The following is a 22,087-nucleotide window of genomic DNA, read 5'->3' on the forward strand; positions in this document are numbered from 1 at the left end:
GACAGGGCCTTGAGCACCTAGTGCTAGGAGGTGAAGGGCAGGCTTGAGGAAGGGCGAGTGGGGATGGCACTGCACTGGGGCAAGCCCAGGCTCTGGAGTCACCCCTGCCCAGGCTCAAACCTCAGCCCTACTGGAACGAGAGACTCCTCTCTCTGGACCCCAGTCTCCACCTGCCCGATGGAGCCACTGCACTCTCAGAATTTTGTGAGCATGGAAAGAAGTTACACACACTAACCTCCTGGTTAATACAGACGCTCAGTAAATGAGAGGCGTGACTGGGATCACGAGAACAAGGGTCCCAGCAGAGACAAAGGGTGCTAGAGAGGTACAGAGTTTTGCAGTTGGCGTGAAGAAAAGATTCCAGAAAGGGATGGTTGGATCAATGACAATCAAGATTGTGTTCAGGAGCAATGAGGAGGTGGAGAGAAGCCAGGCCCCAGGTGAGGGTTGGCGGGGCCAGGAAGGGCCGGAAGGTCCTGGGTTCTAAGGGCCCTCCAAGGGCCACCTGTGAGGTCAGCGGCGTGTATGTGCCTCTGGCTCCCACATGCCACCCACCGCAGTCTGGGCTCACCTGGCCCCAGCACAAGCCTCTTGAATGTTTTCACTAAGAAATTCCTTCATAACGTTTACAAGTGTTATTGGAATGATCCAAGGCTGGAGGGGTTCTCAAAAGGAGCATCCAGTGCCCCTGACTCATTCAGCTGCTGCCCATGGACCACAAGCCCTGAGCTCTCCCTGCCATCACCGAGAAGCAAGCAGCCCCTCCCCACACCGACAGTGTGCCTCTGGGACATCCCTGTTGCCCTGCCCTGACCCAGAGGCAGGTCCCTGGGGCCACTCCCTCTCTCAACAGGCCCCTCGTGGAGGGAGAGAATCCCTGGGACTTTTCCTTCCTGGGTCCAGGGAGGAAAGAGAACAGGGACCCTATTCAAATGTGTTCTGGAGTTCTGCTGACTCAACACCATTTCAAGAACCTCCTTCACTCCAGTTCCTCAAACTAGTACCAGCCACTGATGGAGCTAGTGCCAGGACCTCAGAACCCAGAAGCTCAGGCAGAGCTCAGGTTCAGGTGCTACCTGCCACTTACTAGGTATGGGCACCAGGTGAACCCCCATGCGTGTATCAGGAAGTGAAGCTACAGGGTGCGACATGCCCAGGCTTGGACAGGAAGCTGGCCAAGGAGATTGTGGAATGACCACCAGCCAAGCAGAGGGCACCGCCAGGCCTGGATGAGCGCCACGCAGGCAGCCTGAGAAATGGCAGGGATTGGGGGCGAGAGAGCAGAGCCCCGGGGAGATACGGCCAGACGCAGCGGGTTTGTAATTCACTGGTTATTGTAGAGGCGCCTGCCTCTGCCTCAGCAGCCCGTGCTGTTCCACTGTTCTGCAGCTTTTCTTGTCTTCACAGCTGCTGTGCTGGTAAAATGCTTCTTTTTACAAACCCAAAAGTAAACTTCTTTTTCCCCAAGACTTGGCATCCTGCTGGCCTCTGCAGTATAAAAGCAAAAACAAAACAAAAAACGCATTTCATAACCCTCCCAGGAGGCGCCTGCAGCCATATGTGCCTGAAGAACGGGGAGGGAGGGAGTGGGTGGTGGTGGCGAATCATGAGGCTTTGAGAGCTTGAGACATCCTCATCACAGTTATATTAGCCACATCCTCCAGAGAAATAGAACCAATAGGGTGTGTGTGTGTGTGTGTGTGTGTGTGTGTGCGCGCGTGCGCACGCATGCACATGTTTATCCGTGCATACACACATACATATAGGAAGAGACTTATTTTAAGGAATTGGCTCATGAGATTATCGAGCCTGGCAAATCTGATATCTGCAGGGACGGCAGCAAGCTGGAGACCCAGGAAGAACTGATGCTGTTCAAGTCCGATGGCATCTGCTGGCAGAGCGCCCTCTTGCCCAGGGAAGGTCAGTCTTCTCTTCTACTCAGACCTTCAACTGATTGGATGCGGCCCACCCGCATTATGGAGGACAATCTGCTTGATTCAAAAAGTCCCCAGATTTAAATGCTAATCTCATCCCAAAACACCTACGGAAACATTGAGAATCATGCTTAACCACATATCTGGGCATCATGACCCAGGGGAGTTGACACATAAAATTAGCCAATGTAAGTGTTCACTGCGCCTGATTTTTCTCTGGGTCTTTAGAGAGTCTTGGATGTGTTTTTACTTTGACCTGTCTGCACATCTTCACAACCTTCTGTCTAGCATTCACCTTGCTCTTCCAAACACAGTTCCTGAAATTCAATTAAGGGCATTCGTGACAAGAGAAAATTATTTTCCCTCATCCTCCCCTTTAATCCTAAATATTATTATAAATCCAACTGCCATGCTTTCAAAAAAACCTAATTTGTCAACTGGAAAAGCCTCAGCATGGTCTGCTATAATGAACTAATATAATCTGGAGGATTTGGAACTCTACCCAGAAGGCTGGAATGAGCTTTTGATTACATTTCAGCTTCGCCATTCTGCACTGCCAAGGGGTCACTTAAAAGAAAGACTCCAACATTTTGTAGCATAAGGACTCAGTTTCCTGTGCAAATCACCAGACACCCACTTGTGTTATTCTTTAAATAGGGACGTATTGAGAACAAGGAATGTGTTTAGAGGACTGATAATGATCCTCATTATTTCTAGGGCAATGATTTTCACCTGGGGGTGATGTTGCCCCCTCCCCAGGACATTTGACAGTGTCTGGAGGTTGCTCGTGGCTGGAGGCCAGAGATGCCGCCAAAAGTCTATAATAATGCAGTTAAATAATCAAAAGCAAATGTCCTTCAACCTGGAATCCTGAAAAAACAAAAAACGAGAAAAACGATGCATTTCAGTGATGGCAGCACGTTTCGTGGAGGCAGCTAAAGTAGCTCAGGCTTCTTTGTGTTTTCCACTTCCTGGAGCAGAAAATAGTAAATTGCTGTGATGCAGATTTGCTCCTGGACGCAATGGAAAATTTTAGATAAAGCAAATCTTTGCCTTCAGGGAGAGCCTTCAGGGGCTCTACAGCATAATGGTTGTTCTCACTCACTGATACAAGACGAGCCAAGATCAGTGTCCTCAGTGGCTTCCAGGAACACTCACCTGGGGCAGGAAGGTCACACTGAGCCATTCACACTGGCTTTTGGCTCGGCTATTTAAATATTCTCAAAAAGAGGTCTAGAAACCTCTTTGCAAACAATTGCCGCCTGCCTTCCCAAAGGAACCCTGTGTACCTCAAGCTGATTAACCTCCCAGTTATCAGTGTGCATGGCAAAGGGATGAAGAGCTGAGAGGGAAATGCGCGTCTCCACTGAAGAGCAGCATGAAAAGAAACTCGTGTAGGTAACGATCTTCAGGGCAGGGACTCTGGCCTTGTCCTGCGTCCCTGTCTGCTGTCGCTACCTATCACAGCCCCTCAGCAAGTCCCTGTTGCTGCCACAGAAGGAGTGAAGGCTGCATGTGAGCTCTAGGATAAAGTGGTCGTTCCTTACCCCTGGCACTTACCCAAACCTTCAAATTAGCTGGATGATGGACTAGGAATGCTGGCACCCACCATTTCCGTCAGACTCTGAAAATGTTCAATTAGTTGGTTCCGCTTTTAGCTGCAACATGTGCAACTAGATTACGTCACACGTATATAAAAGACAAATTTCAGAGCAGTGGATGAAACAAAACTTTTCAAAAGATGAGAGCTTTATCACAAAATTCCCTACCTTCTATATAGCAATGAGGCCTCCATCCTCACCCAAAGGGACCAGTGACTAACGCAGGAAACCCACATCCTGAGACTTGCCCCATCACAGACGAGGCTGTGCCTAAGAAGACAGACTGGAGTACAAAGCAGCTCCAAACAAAACAGCCGCAGCCAGAATTAATACCTGCATAAAAACAACATCGACGAAACAGTGTTTGAGGTCATTATCAATCACGTTTCCGTCGTGCATACTAAGGAAATCATCTCGAATTTATTTGTAATGTCACATCACATATATTTAACAGCCCTAACATGATGCTAAGGACTTCATATATTTATTGTTTAGTTTCACAGCTAAAGGATTTTTCCTGCCTTAATACTATTTTTTTACCTAATAATTATTCAGCTATCTTCATAGATGCTCTTAGCATAGCAAAAGGATCCCAAAGAAAGTTATCCTAGGAAACAATAACAAAAGCAAAGAGCATTACTTTTCAGGTGCAACACTGTTGCAGTGTCTAAGAAAGAGCATTAGATTACTAAACCAGCATTTTCTTCAAGGACAGGTAAATAACCTGAACATAATAAGACAATGACAAATGGGCATTTATTAATTAATGCTTTGTTTAAACCATATAAATTTAGTCAGAGTTATTTCTTTCATTAATCACAAAAGTGTTGAAGTAGACAGATTTCCCACTAAAGGAGATTCTGTTCCTAAATCACCATCATCAAGATCTGCAACACCATCATCACCACCGACGTCACCAGCACCATCATCACCATCATCTCCATCATTGTCATCACCATTACCATAATTACCATCATCACCATTACAATTACCATCATCTCCACCATCATAACCATCATCACCATTACCACAATTACCATCATCTCCACCATCATCGCCATCATCATCACCATTACCATAATTACCATCATCATCACCATCATAACCATCATCATCACCATTACCACAATTACCATCATCTCCACCATCATCACCATCATCATCACCATTACCATAATTACCATCATCATCACCACCATCACCAGCACCATCATCACCGTCGTCGCCATCATTGTCATTACCATTACCATAATTACCGTCATCTCCACCATTACCACAATTACCATCATCTCCACCATCATCACCATCATCATCACCATTACCACAACTAACCATCATCACCACCAACATCACCAGCACCATCATCACCATCATTGCCATCATTGTCATAACCATTGCCATAATTACCATCATCATCACCATTACCACAATTACCATCATCTCCACCATCATCGCCATCATGATCACCATTACCGTAATTACCATCATGATCATCATTACCATTATCATCATCATCACTGTCACCGTCATCACCATTATTGCTGTTATCACCATCGTTACCACCACCATCATTTGTCAACACCATCACCACCACCACCATCATGATCATAACCATCACCACCATCCCTATCACCACTATCCTCCTCCTCCTCCTCCTCCTCTTCCTCACATTTATTGAACACTTACTATGTGCTAGATCCAATAAACCTACCTGGTAGACATTTTCATCATGGCTATTTTACAGATAAGTAAACCGAGGCTTAGTGTGGTAAAATAACTTACTTAAATCACATAGCTAGTAGGTGGCAAAGCTAAGATCAATATGACAGCGATGATTTCTACCACCAACTTTTTTTTTTTTTTTTAGAGATGGGGTCTCGCTATGTTGCCCAAGTGGGAGTGTAGTGGCTATTCACAGGTGTAATCCCATTACTGATCAGCACTGGAGTTTTCACCTGCTCCGTTTCCGACCTGGACTGGTTCAGGACCGCTCCTTAGGCAACCTGGTGGTCCCCTGCTCCCGGGAGGTCACTATATTGATGCTGAACTTAGTGCGGACACCCGATCGGCATAGCGCACTACAGCCCAGAACTCCTGGTCTCAAGCGATCCTCCCACCTCAGCCTCCCAAGTAGCTGGGACTACAGGCACGCACCACTGTGCCCGGCTCTACCACCAACTTTTAAAGAACAGGAAGCTCCACTGTCATTTTCACACCTTTGATTGATTGAACCATCAATCATTCAGGTGAAAGTAGGACCCCAAGAGTTAGAGAACAGCCAGGTCCTCCAATTGTCAACCATCTAGGTCAATGACTGGGGCCTCACAGGTGTCTAAGTCCTGTTCCCAGGATGGTAACACTTTAAGTCTGAAACCCATTCCTCTTGAAGAGATGTCATCATTGTCAGTGATAACAGTGACAGTGACAGAGGGCCATATCATGAAAAGGAGGAAATCCTTAAAGACCAGACTTCAGTCCTGCTTTCACTGTGCGGAAATCCAACTCTACGCCCTAGACCCTGTCTCTCAGCACCAAATAGGACCGCCTATGCTCACATTGCAGGGGTTGGTCTTCAGGGGGCCTGAAACCGGACTGTAAGCCAAAGTCCTGTGGGGCGAGCAGGTCTAGAATGGTGAAGAGCTCCAAAAATCAGACAGAGAGGAGGATGGGAATTCCTCCTTCTTGCCACCCAGGAGACATTTCAGGGAAGAGAACACAATTAAGAAACTTTCTAGGTTTTGCTGCCAGGTTGCTGCTTCCCGGTGTCTATCTCTCCCCGCTTCTTTGGCCTGGAGCCTGTTACATACATGCCAGCAGTCGGCCCAGTTCTACTGCTGCATTTTCCAACCTGGCAGGTAAGTGCGGCTCCGGACTGAGTTCTGGTGAAAAGGCTATATAAGAGGATGGTGTCTTAAAGGGAGCTGACTCATCCAGAAGATTTGCCCGTTCCCATACAACACACACACTTCTTCCTGCCTGGAAAACAGGTGCGATGGCTTGTCCTCTAGCAGCTACTTTGGATCATGAGGCAATGAGGGAATGCCAGCTCCTTCGAAGGATGACTGAACAGAAGGAGCCTGGGTCCCTGATGACCCTGGGTCCACGGGTCCATGATTGCCCCAGTCTGCCTCTCTGGACTTTGCTTATGGAGACACAAACCCTTAAGTAATTAAGCCACTATTTTCTTGGTTGTAACAGAAAAGTTCAGAGTACAGACTTTGGAGCTGAACGCCCTGGGTTATATGTCAGTACCTTCACTCACTAGCACTAAGACGTTGGATTAGGCATGGGACATTAAGATGGGTCAGTGTGCATGGCAAAAGGATGAAAAGCTGAGACGGAAACGTGCGTCTCCACAGAAGAGCAGCATGAAAAGAAACTCATGCAGGTAAAGATCTCCTTCAGGGCAGGGACTTTGGCCTTGTCCTGTGTCCCTGTCTGCTAGCATAATCCCCACCTGTCACAGCCCCTCAACAAATCCATTTCTATCACAGAAAGGGTGAAGGCTAGATGTGAATGGAGACTAGCTGTCCAATTCACTCACATTGGACATAGGTTACTTGAATTCTCTGTATCTGTTTCCCCATCTGTAAAAGGAGCATGAAATGGTCTCTATGTTGTGGCGTTGTTATGTGCCTGGCATGTAGCATGTGTAGTAGGCACTTTTATATGTATAGGCCATGGTCACGATGATGATGACGATGACAGTGACAATGATGGTTACTGGGTTTTCTGTTATATGCAGGTAAACCTAAGCTGGTACATGTGTTCACAATGGCCAAGCCAGAGTGGGTTTTCTCCTGAACAAAGGAAGAGACATTACTCCTCAATACCTTTCAGTAGCTCCGCTGGGAAGCCATGAGCTCAGAAGCACAGAGGCCGGCCAGGCATGGTGGCTCATGCCTGTAATCCTAGCACTTTGGGAGGCCAATGTGGGAGGATCAGTTGAACACAGATGTTCAAGACCAGCCTGAGAAACGTGGTGAAATGCCAACTATACATAAAATACGTAAACTAGCCAGGCATGGCGGCACACACCTGTAGTCCCAGCTACCCGGGAAGCTGAGATGGGAGATGGCTTGAGCCTGGGAAGTTGAGACTGCAGTGAGCCAAGATCCCACCACTGCACCCAGCCTGAGTGACAGAGCCAGACCCTGTCTCCAGAAAAACAGAGCAGAGACCACTTTGAAGACAGAGCACACTGGAGCAACAGAAAATAACCCACTTAGCCAACCACTGGTTCAGTTGTGCTAAGTCAGCATTCAACTTGCGGACAATAAAAAAGTCTCTTCAAGGATGCGTGGGGAAAAGGAGGGAGGAAAACAGAGACTGAAGCTCCAGGCTGAGGCCCCAGAGGGAGTGCGGGTGAGAGGTCAGGGCCCCCAACGGGGTGCAGGGGCATTGGGGTGCTCAGGGCAGACACCAGGGCAGGCCATCTTTGCAGGACACAGACCGGCATCTTCAGCCCAGGCTGGAGGGGCTTCCCCAAGGCCCTCCTTGTCCTGGGAGCAAGGACACTCCGCCGCCTTTTTCAGTACAGAGCACCTGACCCCTCCTGTCTCCCTTGGCCCAGCTTCTCATCTAGGCTGTGGCCATTAATAAGGCTTCTTTCTTAAATAAGAGCAAATTAAAAGGGGAAGAATTTCCTTGCAGCCGACCGATTTCTTGATTTTTTTTTTTTTTTTTTTTGAGAGTTTCGTTCTTGTTGCCTAGGCTGGAGTGTAATGGCACGATCTCAGCTCACTGCAAACTCTGCCTCCCAGGTTCAAGTGATTCTCCTTCCTCAGCCTCTCGAGTGCTGTGATTACAGGCATGCGCCACCACGCCCTGCTAATTTTGTATTGTTAGTAGAGACGAGGTTTCTCCATGTTGGTCACGCTGGTCTCCTGACCTCAGGTGATCTGCCTGCCTCGGCCTCCCAGAGCACTGGGATTACAGGTGTGAGCCACCGCGCTCGGCCCATTTTCTTGTTTTTTAAATACTGCTTTTGGAATATCAAGGTGCTTTTGAGTTGATGTATTTTAATTATTTTTAGCCAAAAGAACTTATTAACCTTTTGCTACGTTTCAGTTGGTTTTTTAAGGGAGAGCAGTAAAGGGCTTGGGCAGGCAATATGAGCCAGTGTTGGGGGTGCTAACCCTGCCCGGGGCTGTCACCCCTTCTCCATGCCTGCCCAGGCCACCCTGCTGGGGGAACAGTGACCCTTCAGGATGGGGAAGCCCCTGGCTGGCAAGCTGACAATTTCTGCTTGAGCAATTTGCACATCAAAGTTGTCAGCAGACTGCAAGCTTCCCGGCCATCTTTCATGTCCCTGGATGGAAACCAGCCTGGTCATCAGCAAAGAAAATGGCAGGCACGACCTGCTGGGAGCAAAGACCACGTGAAGGGCCTTGGTGAAGGAGAAGCATAAGGGGCTCCGTGCAAAACCTCAGCAGAGGTTCTCCACCACTCAGCCCAGTGCAGGCAGGCACAGCCCGGAGGCCGCTGGACTGGGCAAGCTCCCGGGAAGGTGCTCCCGTCTTCCATGAGAGGGAATGTCCAGCATCTCCAGTCAGGAAGATGAATGAGACAAGACCACCCTTCTCCCAGCCCTCCCCAGCCCCACTTCCCTTTTCCCACCCCAGTCCTCGGGATTTCTTGTGGTCTTGCCTTGTGTGTTACCTTCCTTTTCAATGTTTCACCCAGCATACACGCATCATTTGCTCTTTCACAAATGAGCACAAATAATCTCCAATAACAATCTTGCTCTAGGACAAAGTTTCATATAAAATTTTATTCCCTACTTAGACCCTTAATAATCACATAGGATTATAATATTTAATGATTTAGACTTCAGATTTCCTATGTTCAGAATGGAGCTTCCCAAATAAACAGGGGCTGGTTATTTTCAGTCTCATCAAATATAACCTAAACGAGTTGTGTATACATGTACATGTCTTTCAGCTAAAAGGAAAAAACAAAGTACCTATAAGTCATTAGAAGAAAATATAGAAGAAAAAGATTGTTCATTTGGGGTCGGAAAGGCCTTCTTAAAAAAAACAACACAGAATGCAAATATCAAAAAAAAAAAAAAAGAAAAGTTTGATAGATTTGGCTAAGTCATAATTTAAATCTTCTGCACCACAGAAGATACCTTAATAAGTGATGAAACAAGAGGAACTGCACGCCACATGAATGAAATACGATCCCAAATATGTATCAACCTCCACGAAAAGTGACACCAAAACGTGAAACAAAAACTGAGAGTCGGGGTGCGGTGGCTCACACCTGTGATCCCAGCGCTTTGGGAGACAAGGCAGGTGGATCGACTGAGGTCAGGAGCTTGAGACAAACCTGGCCAACATGACAAAACCCCCATCTCTACTAAAACTACACAGATTAGCCCTGTAATCCCAACTACTCTGGAGGCTGAGGCAGGAGAATCACTTGAACCTGGGAGGCGGAGGTTGAAGTAAGCCAAGATCGCGCCCCTGCACTCCAGCCTGAGTGGCAGAGCGAGACTGTTTAAAAAAAAATTAAAAATAAAATAATAAAATTCACTGCTGGACGCGGTGGCTCAAGCCTGTAATCCCAGCACTTTGGGAGGCCGAGGCGGGTGGATCACGAGGTCAAGAGATTGAGACCATCCTGGTCAACATGGTGAAACCCCATCTCTACTAAAAATGCAAAAAATTAGCTGGGCATGGTGGTGCGTGCCTGTAATCCCAGCTACTCAGGAGGCTGAGGCAGAAGAACTGCCTGAACCCAGGAGGCAGAGGCTGCGGTGAGCCGAGGTCACGCCATTGCACTCCAGCCTGGGTAACAAGAGTGAAACTCTGTCTCAATAAATAAATAAATAAATAAAATTCCAACCCCCCACTGCCATCCTTAGGAAAAAACAAACAAATAAGACATGGATATAAATAAGAAATGTATAAAAACAGGAAATTAAAATGGTTGAAAAACGTGAAAAGATGCTCAGTCTCAAAACAACTGGGAAAATGAAAATTAAAACCAGATACAATTCTCTATGGGGAAGGGCCTCTCTCGCCCCCTGCTGGTGGTTGGGCACACCGCAGAACTTTGAAAAGGGCGCCATGGCAATGACTACAGCAGTAAAACACACATTCTCTTAAATCCGGCAGATCTCATTTCCGCACTCCTATATTAAAAGACATCCATCTGTGTATACAATTCGGTAGGTACAAGGATCTTCATTACTAGCAAATCGTAAAAACTGGGACCATCTGAATAGTTAGTCCATGAAAAAATGGTTAAATGAACCATGGTGCACTTCTGCTGAGGAATACTACACAGCAATGAAAAAGAACAAAGCGGGAGCCAACAGCTCTCCCCAAAACACAGTGAGTGAGTGAATGGGACCCTATGTCCCATGGGGTCCTGTTTGCACAGCATAGAGGGAAGAACACATTAAAAAGATATTTCTAGGCTGGGCGTAGTGGCTTATGCCTATAATCCCAGAACTTTGGGAGGCCAAGGCAGGTGAATCACCTGAGGTCGGGAGTTTGAGATCAGCCTGACCAACATGGAGAGACCCTGTCTCTACTGAAACATATAAAATCAGCCGAGTGTGGTGGCACATGCCTATAATCCCAGCTATTCAGGAGGCTGAAGCAGGAGTATCACTTGAACCAAGGAGGTGGAGGTTGCAGTGAACCAAGATGGTGCCATTGCACTCCAGCTTGGGCAACAAAAGTAAACCTTGTCTCAAAAAAAAATAGATATTTCTAAAAGGATGTACAAGTAGCTGGTCTGAGGGACTGTCCTCGGGGAAGGTAAAGTCACTTTTCATCTGAGAGCTTTGTACAGTGTTTAAATTTTTTCTCCCATACTTGTGTATTACTTTTATAGCTGTCAAAAGAAAATAAAACTAGTATTTAAATTATTTAAAAAGCTCTCTAGGGACATATTTTAAGTAAGGAAACTGACGGACCACCTGTACAAGGCACCGTTTAGGTAAAAGAACACATAGAAACGGAACTATATTCTTGTTTTTACGTATGTACGTAAATTCATGGCAACACCCCTGCCATGAAGGATGCCCACCTGCCAATGGGTTCTTCTGGAAAGAAGCGAATTGTAAAGAGATCATGTGACAGACTACTCGTGGGGAACTCACAAGTTTTAAATCTTACCTTTGAAAAATAAAGTGGAAGTTTGTCACAATAAGAAAGTGCACATCTATTTCAATGAAAAGAAGGAAGTGACGTGGAAATCCCGGCATATTTCATTGTTTCATTCTCTATATGCACTTAAGTTTCTTCAAATATACTTTTGGACCATAAGAATGTTTTATTTAGCAAGTGATTTTTTTTATTCTTTAGCCACAATTCTCCCACATTTTTACTTTACCACAATTTTTCCATATTTTTTATACATTAGATACACAATTTATTAGACGTTAAAAGGGAAAAACATTCTTTTTGTTGAATAATATCACATTATATTTAAAGATTATTAAGTTTTTGAATATCAAAAATTGAAGCTGCTGGGAATCACATTTATTTGTAGGTCCCAAAATAGCCCTGAGGTCTGAATAGGAAAATATCTTTTATAAACTCTAACAAAACTCTCACCTCAAAATAAAACACTATGAAATCTATACAATTGTATCTGTACTCAGTATCTTTACAATATCCAGAAACCTACTGGATTTTTAGAAACGACAATGCAAATAGGTTTACATTCAGAAGAGAGCTTATACTAAGAGGACCTAACTGGAAACCTGGCACCCTGTGCAGGAATCTGTTCAATCCTTAGAATGGTGATAAAGTCATCTTTGTTAAAAACACAGGTCCTTGGACACCCCAAATGCCAGGCAGAACAAGAGAATTCCAGCACATTGGCTTTTACTGTTCATCTGAAGGGTTATAATTGCTAATCATATTTCTGGGCCTGCCATCGCCTTCTGCAGTTTTCATTGAGTGTATCCATAGCTGTGCAGTTCTAAACCAGCTTCTAGAACTTTTGCTTAAAAACTGGTGTGAGGGTGCCTCCACACCGACCTCCCAAAACTTCATAAAGCATCCGGCCAATGTGGACCATTGCTTTACCTGATGGATAGCTTCATTTTTTCTCCTTTTTATTTGAAAACAGTAGAAGGATGTAGTATTATGACAAAACTATTTCCCTCAAAAACCGAACTGTGTTAGCACTGATTAGAGCATCTGACGTGTAGGCAGACCTGGGAAAATACCAGGGCTTCCTCAAGGAGATGTTGATTCTGAGGGTAATCCGCAGCCACATGCTGAGGGCTGAATGCCTGGGGAGCTCTTCCAGGGTGGAAAGAACCCTCCTGGGCCTGGGGCCCTGGATCTGAGTGCCTCCATGCGGCCAAGGCATTCTAGATGAGCCAAAGGGGTTCTAGATGAGCCGCCTGGGTCAACCCTGCCTTTTAATAAAGACCTGTGTTGTAACAGCTCCAGCTGTGTTCTGTGCCACAGTGGGCAGGGTGCTCACAGTGGGTCCTGGGACTGTGCGAGACCCCACAAGTCCACTGAACAGCACGCCATCAAAGCAGGTCCCATCTGCCCCTGCCTGGAGCCCACAGCCAAGCAACGGCAGCATCATCACCTTTGCCAGCACAAAGCCCGAGTGTCCATTCAGTTCATTTCACGTGCTTGCCTGCGCACACACTCACACCTTAGTGTTGGCGTCCAGGTTGGCACTGCCTGCTGCCGAGGGCTGTGCCTTTTATCAAGTCTTATTTTGGGCTGGGTCAGCATGAGGAAACCGTGTATGCAACACTGGCTTTCAACCGAGTCACTCGAAAATTAGTCACATGAACCCAGGTAGTGTATGTGTTTTTCTTTATCCTGTTTCTTTCAAAAACAGCCTCCAGAGGAGTTTTTTTTTTAGCCACTTATTTACAGTGTTAATGAAGGAACCCGTGAGTGCAAGGGCACAGAAAGCAGCTGACTGGAGTTACACCGACGCAGAAGCAAGTCCCAAGTGCGCACCGGGCGGCATGGGGGTGGGGGTGCAAGCCACGCCTTGGCAGGAACCGCTTTCGTTGTCAGCTCTCGGCAGCTCCTGGCATGCCTGCTGCACTGGCATCCGCCCCACTGCAGCTGTCCTCCACGTGACTTTGTTGTTTCAGACGGATCAGTCATGGTCAGTGTCCTCCGTGTCCTTCCCCAGACCGTGGCCCTCCAGGCAGGTGCCGACGGAAAGGGGCTGCAGTAGAAGCCAAGGACCAGGCCCCCCGGTGGCTTCCAAGGGGAATCACCAACTGCCAGGTGCAGAATCTACACAGCTACCCACGTGGGAGGTGGAGGGCTCATGCTGTAGCATGTGAAAGACCAGTGGTGTCTGGGAGCTGACACAGCACAGGGGGACTGACCACCGGGGAAACAGCGAGCTGTGTCAGGGCGCAAGTGAGCAAGCCTGAGTCTCTGGGCCCATCTGGGGAGAGAGTAACACAGGGCGCACGTCAGGGCTGCAGCTCACTCCGCAAAGCAGGTGTGGCTCCCCAGGGTAAGGATGGACAGACAGCCTTCCCACGTCATGTAGTGTGGACGGCAGGCTGGGAGCAGTGTAGTGTTCTTGCAGGAGGGCTACCAGGGGTGTGTCAGGCCCACGTCCTAAGGCCCATTCATTTCCTCTCTGGGATGCATTTCATCATAATCGCTCAGTACCCATAATTCTTCCCAACGCCTGAAAGCAGCAGGCTTTGCATCCTTATCAGGCCCGGGGTCTGGCCCTAACCCAGGGGCTTCTCTTTCACTCACAACAGGCTCTTCTCCACTCCAGAAACCTGGTCACTGCAGACAGCAGGGACAGAAGTGGGCAGAGGGGCCCACTTCTGAAGAGCACAGCCCCTCTTCTGCGTCCATAAATCCTGTTTTCCAATTGACATCATGAACTTCCTCTCTCCTGATCCCAGGAGGAGCCTCTTGTCTCAGGAGTGGCCACACTGAGATGAAGCCACTGCATTTCTGATCTCGATAGTCCTGAGGTCCCCAGTACTGCCAGGAGTCTGGAGCTTGAGAGGAAGAAAGAAGCCCATGACGTTTCCCACTGCATCTTCCAAGCGTGGCCAAGGGACAGCCTCTGCACACCAAGGTAATTCCAGATGAGCAGCTCCACGCCATGCCCTCCTCCCTTCTGGTGAGTTTAGTGCTGGGCTGACTGTAGAACACTTTATTCACAGAAGCAAGTAGAAAAAAATGGTCACTGTTAGTTCACGCGCTCCAACGTCAGACCGGAGCGGCTGGCTCTGGAGGGAAGAGTGAGGACTGGCCCGTCTGTTCTCATCAGCCACCTCCATGCACACGGAGGTGAATTTCATTGTTGTCGACACATACGTTCCATCCACAAGAGGCAACTCAGAGGGATTGAAGCGACTTCACACCCACCCTAAAGCAGTTTCCGCTGCCAGAGTCCCAAATCTCTAATCACCAAGGAAGTCTCCCTCAGGGGGTGAGCTCCAGGCACCTCAGTTGTAATCAGCAGCATAGACATTGTCTGAGAAATATTTCTTCTGTCCAGTTAAACTATAATTTACTCAAATATTAAAAGGTAGTAAAATAGACTTCAACTTTTCCTCTAACTACATTTATATATAAATCCCTGAGAAGGTACCTGTCAACTTGAAATTCACTATCTACAGTTAATAAACATCAGGGAGCCCTATCCCTGTGCGCAGCAGGGGCTGGGCTGACTCTCCCTTCCCAGCAAAGAGGAGGGGCTGTGTAGTAATTCTAAGCCATCAGCACAGACACTGGCTGGCCAGCCGTTCATTCACTCTGGGGTCGAGGAGGTCCCACCATGGTAACCCCACAGGGACACCACACTGCCTCACAGAGGTCCTGGCGTTTCTGTCCTTGGTAGACCTCAGGGTAGGTGGTGCCAGGAACGATCAAAAACTTAACCAACTGGGAGAAGAAAACAGGCAAAGGAAGGAAAAGCGAATAAGGAAGAAGTGACGAGGTGACAGGGGAGGGAGAATGTGGTGACAAAGCCAGAGGGGGCCCTGCGGTGGCCACTGACAGGAGAGGAGAAGGGGTCAGTGCCCACCGGTCCCTTCCTTCCTGAACCACATGGCGGGTGCAGGGAGGGCGAGCCTTCAGTCAGTGAATGCAGCTGTTCAAAGCACTGAAAACAGACAAACAGGAAAAATGTTCTCCAAGGACACCAGGTTTTTGGCGTGGCCACTGGGAGGCCCCTGACTGCCAGATGCCAATGGTGCTAAGTGGGGAAGGGGCAAGAAGCCTGTATTCTCCAGCCCCGTCCACATCCTAAGACTGAGGGGCCCGTGTTACCAGTACCTAGAGCTAGAAGAAAGGACTTCCAAATGGCTCAGGAAGACGAGGGGGCGTTTCTCTCCACCTCTGGGACCAGGTGACCACACCTCCCGTGAGGAATCCCTTACCCAAAAGAAGTGAACATAATAACGTTGCTTAAGTATAAATTGGCCCATCAGATTACCCTGACACTGATCCCACAACACCCCCTCAAGGTGGCTCCATTTCCCCATCGTCTGGGCTTCCCTCCCTGGCCTCCTGCACTCCCTGAGCCTGACTGGGGGCCTGCTTGTCCCCTCTGATGCCCACTCCAAAGAGAATGAGGAAACAAGAGCAGAAGTCCCCCCCACCCCCACAGGTGGAGGAAAGAGGCCTGGTGGCATGTCCCTTGACTTGGAAAATTCCTCTCCTAGCAAATCTGCTTCTGCATGGCAAAAGGGAGAAGCTGGGCCAGCAGCCACGGGCACAGCTGCAGAAGCTGCCTGGACCTGCCTCATGCGCCAGAGGGAGGGCCTGCCCACAGAGCACGGCTAGAACGAGTCTAAAGAGAGGGACCCGGGAGTCTCCAACTCAATCAGGAATGGCCCTTCTTTCAGTTGGGTCTGGTGGGTTTTCAAAATCCGATCTTCCCACTGAGGCCACACCAAAGCTGCCTGGGAGGTGAGGCTTCCCAGTCCCACCAGAGCCCCCCATGAAGCTGTCATTTTCCCTCAAGTTGCAAACACTGGCCAGGTAACAGCAGCTTCCCCTCACCAGACAAGTGGCCAGCTCACCTTCAGATTTGCCAAAAGAATCCATGTCCTGCCCCACGCTTGCTGGCTCGGGAGGGTTTTCAAAATGCGGGTGTCTCTAGAGCTGTTTTGTGGATGCCAGGAGCATGACCAGACAAGCCCTGTGCTGGCCCCAGGGTCTCCTGTGCACCTGGACAAGGCTGGAACACATCAGGCGCAGGGCCGCAACGTGTCCACTCCAGAACAGCATGGGACCTGGGGAAATCACCAGTCGTTTGCTTGCCCTGGAGACTGTGAACATGGGCTGTGGTGAGGTAGCAGCTTGGCAGGACCAGAAATGTCTTTTTGACGTGGAAGCAGCAGACACCCGGGCTTAGGGTAGAAGTGGGGACTCCATACCATTCTCAGTGCCAACTTCCCACAGTGGAAACAGGCAGGAGGCCTGGCAACGCTCCAAGGGTCAGATGCCACGTCAGTCCGAACAGAAGCTGCCCGACCCCGGCTGTTCCCATGACAATGAGACATTCTTGGGAAGGCGAAGCCCTTTGTGGGAGTTCGGGATGGGTGTCCTCTCCCCTCGCAATCACAGTGTTAGCACTGCAGTTCTCCATGCAGGCTGAGCGCAGTCACCTGCGGAGCTGCAGGACAGGTCCAGGGCTCAGCTCCCCCAGCCAATGCCTTGAGAACTTTCGCAGCAGGGGTAGCTGGTGTCGAGAGGCATGCCTGGGAGACCACGTGGTCCCGCCTGGCGTGGTCCTCAGTTGACAGAGGTGAGGGTGGGGCTCGTGGTGACTTGGTAATGCTGTGAATTATGTACATGTGGCAGGAAGGTGCCACAATGCCAGAGGATTCAGCAAAGACAACCCCCAAAGATAACCAGTGTCAGTCACAGTCCCCACCTGCTCGAAGGGGACATGGCCAATCCCAACTCCTTGGCCACAAGGGTGACTCAGTCAACCAATATTTGCAGTTCTCTAAGAGGGTCTAGTCCCCTGTGCATTCATCAGAGTGCCTTTTGGGATCATGCAAGAAGTCTGATCTTAAACACTGTATCATCATCACACCAATCTCCCATTAGCCTGTGTGCAGCCTGCAGTCCTGTTCAGGGGAGCTTTTGGAGAGGCCAGTTTAAGATTCCTGGTTGCTCAATGCCTGATGGTGCCAGGAGGAAGGAAGCCCGGAGAAGCCTGCGCCAGCCCTGCCTGTGTCCTGAGACAGACACCCCGTATCATGACGTACCTAGAGTTATTAGGTGTCATAGTACAGAGCCTCCAAATAGGCCTGTGAGCATGTGCGTCCAAGTATTTAAATTAATACTGAAATAAAGTGCATATGTGACAGACACTCTACAACCCACATGGCGAGAGTCATTACAATTAGAAACTCCTGCCTGAGCTTCCAGCTTTCATACCCTGCCCTGCCGAATTAGAATGCTGCAAATCCGATAAAGATTAAAAATACAAAATTATGCAGAAAACGCTCTTTGATAAATTCTAATTGGATCACTGAGAAAAGTGATCTCCATGTCACTTTGGAGATAAAAGTGTGGACATAAAACTCTCACCGAGAGCTTGCAGCCCAAGGCAAATCACACCCATGTCCTGCCCTGCCCAAGGCTCCACATCTTGGAAATTCTATGAGGTTAGCATGAGGATGAACTAAATACTAAGTGCAGTCCTCAAAGGAAAAATAAAAGAAATAGCCACACAAGGGACTCTTTGGAACTGAGTCTGGAGGAGGGGCTCCCCAGTCCACTCCAGGAGAATTTGCGGAAAACAAGTTTACTTCCTGTTCCATTCTCATCGCCTGTTCTAAAAACCACCTCCTTCGCATTCCTGTAATTTGCATCGTTCTGGGCTCCTGGCTCTGTTACATCTTTCTTACATTTTAAGGATATCTGGATTTGATTTACTTAAGAGCGCGTATGGCTTAATTTTGTATTTCTGATAATCATTTGCTAAATTTGCCCCCATTTTATCAAATGACAGTTTTTTCTCCTATTTTTAATAAGTGAAAGTTTTTTTAATCCAGTTTATCTAAAACCCCTTGCTTAAAATGAGTTTAATTCTAGCAATAAATACGTTTATCTCTGAATTGTTTTATAATTTGACAATATATGTTTTTCTCCAATATATTACTGTATTAAGAGTTTTTAAAAGATACAATAACATCTGATCTCTCTGTCTCACTTGATCATGTGTCTGAATGAGTCAATGCCTCCATCAAATAGAAGTATCTGGCATCACTTCATCTAATTAAAAAGAACATTCAGTGTGCACATGCACCCACGATGAGGAGAAAACACCAAAGGAAATACCCAAAAAAAAAGGAGAACCCCAGGATTTCTGTGTGAACTCATACAGATACCATAAATATTTATCGCTAGAAACAGTATTTTAAACAAAAGGTCTTCGGGCAAGTGTATTAAAACTGCTTTGGATACAAGGGGCCCTATCGTAAAACGTTGCAAATTTGATAAATAATGATTAAAAATACAAAATTACGCAGAAAATGCCCTTTGATAAATTGATCTTTAAAAAAAAATCTTAATTGAGGTTCTCTAAAAGGAGCCTTCTAGGCAACATGCCCGCTAGGTGTACTGATTGCCGGCGGGCTGGTGACAGGCGAATCGATGTGGCTCCCCCAGCCCCCTCCTGGGAGCAGTCTGGACAGACAGCCTGGAAACGCGCGGCAGCAGTGCTGCTCCTCGCACCCAACGCAGCGGAGCCGCCTCCTCCTCGCACCCAGCCCCGCGGCCTCGCCCTGCCCTGGACCCCGCGCCGGGCACACAGGCCCTCACGTCCTCTTCTTCCAGGGCGGCGGGCGCTTCTCCTTCTGCGCATCGGCCTGGCGCTTCTTCTCGGCCTCCTCCGCCTTGCGCTTCTCCTCCTTGGCCTCCTTGTACCGCCACTTGGGGATCTGCAGGTGGCCGCTGTCCTTGGTGCTGCCCTTCCGCGCCGGCCGCTCGGGCTGGAAGGTGGGCGCGGGCGCCTTGGAGACGCGGACCCGGGGCACCACCACGCCGGGCCGCACGCTGCTCCGCCGCAGGCGCTGCAGGGGCAGGAGGCTGGACTTCCGCGGGGCGGGCGCGGCGGGGCCCCGGGACCCCGGCGGCGGGGCGGGCGGGAGGCTGGCTCTTGGGGAGCCCTCCTGGGAGCCTGCGTCTGCCGGGCTGGTCCGCCTGCGCTGCCCGGCGCCCCCAGCCTCCTCCGCCTCATGCGCCCGGGGCCCCCGCGCCGCCAGGATCTCCTGCACCGCCAGCCGCCGCTTCCCCACGCACGGGGGGCTCTCGGGACACACGGTCTGGCACACGATGGCCACGGCGGGGCTGTAGAGGCTAGTGGTCATCCTGACCATGTGGTCCAGGGCGCCCCCGTCCTCCGGGCTCCGCACGGAGCGCGGCGTGAGCGCGGACAGCACGCAGTCCGTGAGCCTCTGCAGGCAGTTCTTGGAGCCCGCGGGCTTCCTCGCAGCCTCGGGGGGCGGCGGCAGCTCCGGCCGGTACTTTTCCCCAAACTGTTCCGGGCAGGGGCGCTCCAGCAGCCTTTGCATGAGGCGAACGGCATCCACGCGGCCCGTGTAAGTGGCCCACTCTTGCGGCGACATCCCACGGCGGGGGTCCCTCGCGTGGACATCCGCCCCTGCAAAACGCAAAACACAAACAGGAGTGGGTGGCGGGAACCAGGACTCTTCCCTCCGAAGGCAGAGCCTGGGACAAAGGCAGAACGGCCCCCGCACCTCCTAACAGACTCCACCCTAGACCCAGCCACTCCATGAACCCCGTGCACACCTGAGCGCCCGAGCGCACGCCTGGAGTGCAGTGGTGGGAACACGGCCCACTGCAGGCTTGACCTCCCGGGCTCAAGTGATCCTCCCAAGTCAGCCTCCCGAGTAGCTGGGACTATACCACCGCCCAGCTAATTTTCTGTAGAGATGGGGTCTTGCTATGTTGCCCAGGCTGGTTTCGAACTCCTGGGCCCACCTCCACCTCCCAAAGTGCTGGGATTACAGGCATGAGCCACTGTGCCCAGCCCAACCTGCCTTTTAAGTGCTGCATTTGATTATCTGTCCTGAATAAAACCCCACGTGAATTCGGCACCTAACCTGCAGAATGTTTTGAAGAAATAAGATCCTATAGCTGTCAATGGAGAGATGACTAGACAACAAAGCTGACTTGGATACTTGAATGCCGCACCTAGAATGTTCTAAAACTACAACCAGTAACAGCCACTGGCAAAGTGGTCGGTGCCCCAACTGTGGCCTCACTCTGAGGACTGCCGTGGGTTCCCGACTGTGGCCTCACTCTGAGGACTGCCGTGGGTTCCCGACTGTGGCCTCACTCTGAGGACTGCCGTGGGTTCCGGACTGTGGGAAATGGGTGTCTTTTGCTTCTCCCACTGAGGCCTAGCTGGCTGGGGTCTGACCACCTTTAACAGATGGTGGGCTTTTCCAGGACAGAAACATTCATTTTTGTTTGCTCAGTACATCTCATGCTGCTCGGTCGGGGGCGTGAATTTTAAAAAGGCTTGTTGCAAAATGAATGGCAGTCACAGTGGCTGTGGGTCCTGCCTGGGACCACCAAGCTGGTAACAGAGAGAGTCTAAGACTTGGGTGTCCTGACCTCAGTCTAACGTACTTCCTACCACCTGCTGCCAGGGCCCGTGTGATGGTTAGTTTTAGTAATCAAACATGGATCTAGGTGTTGCCCCAACTGTATTGTGTAGCTACAGTTAACATCTATAATCAGTTGACTTTAAGTCAAGGAGATTACCCTTCATAATGTGGGTGGGCCCCACCCAATCAGTTGAGGGCCTTCAGAGCAAAGAGCAAGGTTTCCTGGAGAAAAAGAAATACCGCCTCAAGACTGTAGCATCTGCTTACTCCTGCCTGAGTTTCCAGCTCTCACGCCTACCGCACCAACTTCAGACTCCCCAACCCCCACAATCACAGAAGCCAATTCCTTAAAATAAATCTCGTGATATCCACATCCTATTGGTTGACTAACATGTCCCCTTACACAGTCTCCCCAGTCACTCTCTTAATAAATCTCCCCAGGCCACCCACTGCCCCCAAATATTGCAAAGTTAAACTTGAACTCAACTTGATGAAATCTGCATAAATGTCAACATTGCAGTATGGAAATTAACATGGAATTGCTGTTGAATTAATCTTGGTCTAATCTCAGCCCCACATACTGTTAAAAATCATTGAGGGGCCAGGTGCGGTGGCTAACACCTGTAATTCCAGCACTTTGGGAGGCTGAGGTGGGCAGATCACCTGAGGTCAGGAGTTCAAGACCAGCCTAGCCAACATGGTGAAACCCCATCTCTATCAAAAACACAAAAAAATTAGCTGGGCGTGGTGACGGGTGCCTGTAATCCCAACTACTCAGGAGGCTGAGACAGGAGAACTGCTTGAACCCAGGAGGCAGAGGTTGCAGTGAGCTGAGATTGTGCCACTGCACTCCAGCCTGGGCAACAGAGCGAAACTCCATCTCAACAACAAAAATAATAATAATTGAGAATTTCAAGTCCCGTTAGTCAAATCTCCACAGGCAAAGCAACATGGAGAACTAG

At 49.2% G+C, this 22,087-nt stretch overlaps 1 protein-coding gene across 1 annotated transcript in view; it reads right to left on the minus strand.

The window, feature by feature from the left end:
- Positions 1-11,747: 11,747 nt before the first annotated feature.
- ANKRD33B (ankyrin repeat domain 33B) overlaps positions 11,748-22,087 on the minus strand; it is a 92,451-nt gene continuing 82,111 nt past the window's right edge. The window contains exon 4 of the mRNA XM_032279098.1: positions 11,748-20,152. Coding sequence (XP_032134989.1) covers positions 19,308-20,152 — 845 coding nt within the window. The 3' untranslated portion in view covers positions 11,748-19,307. The remainder of the gene's footprint in view (positions 20,153-22,087) is intronic.

Source organism: Sapajus apella, unplaced genomic scaffold (assembly GCF_009761245.1).
Source record: "Sapajus apella isolate SASKATOON/1434 unplaced genomic scaffold, GSC_monkey_1.0 scaffold11, whole genome shotgun sequence".
Classification (NCBI taxonomy): domain Eukaryota; kingdom Metazoa; phylum Chordata; class Mammalia; order Primates; family Cebidae; genus Sapajus; species Sapajus apella.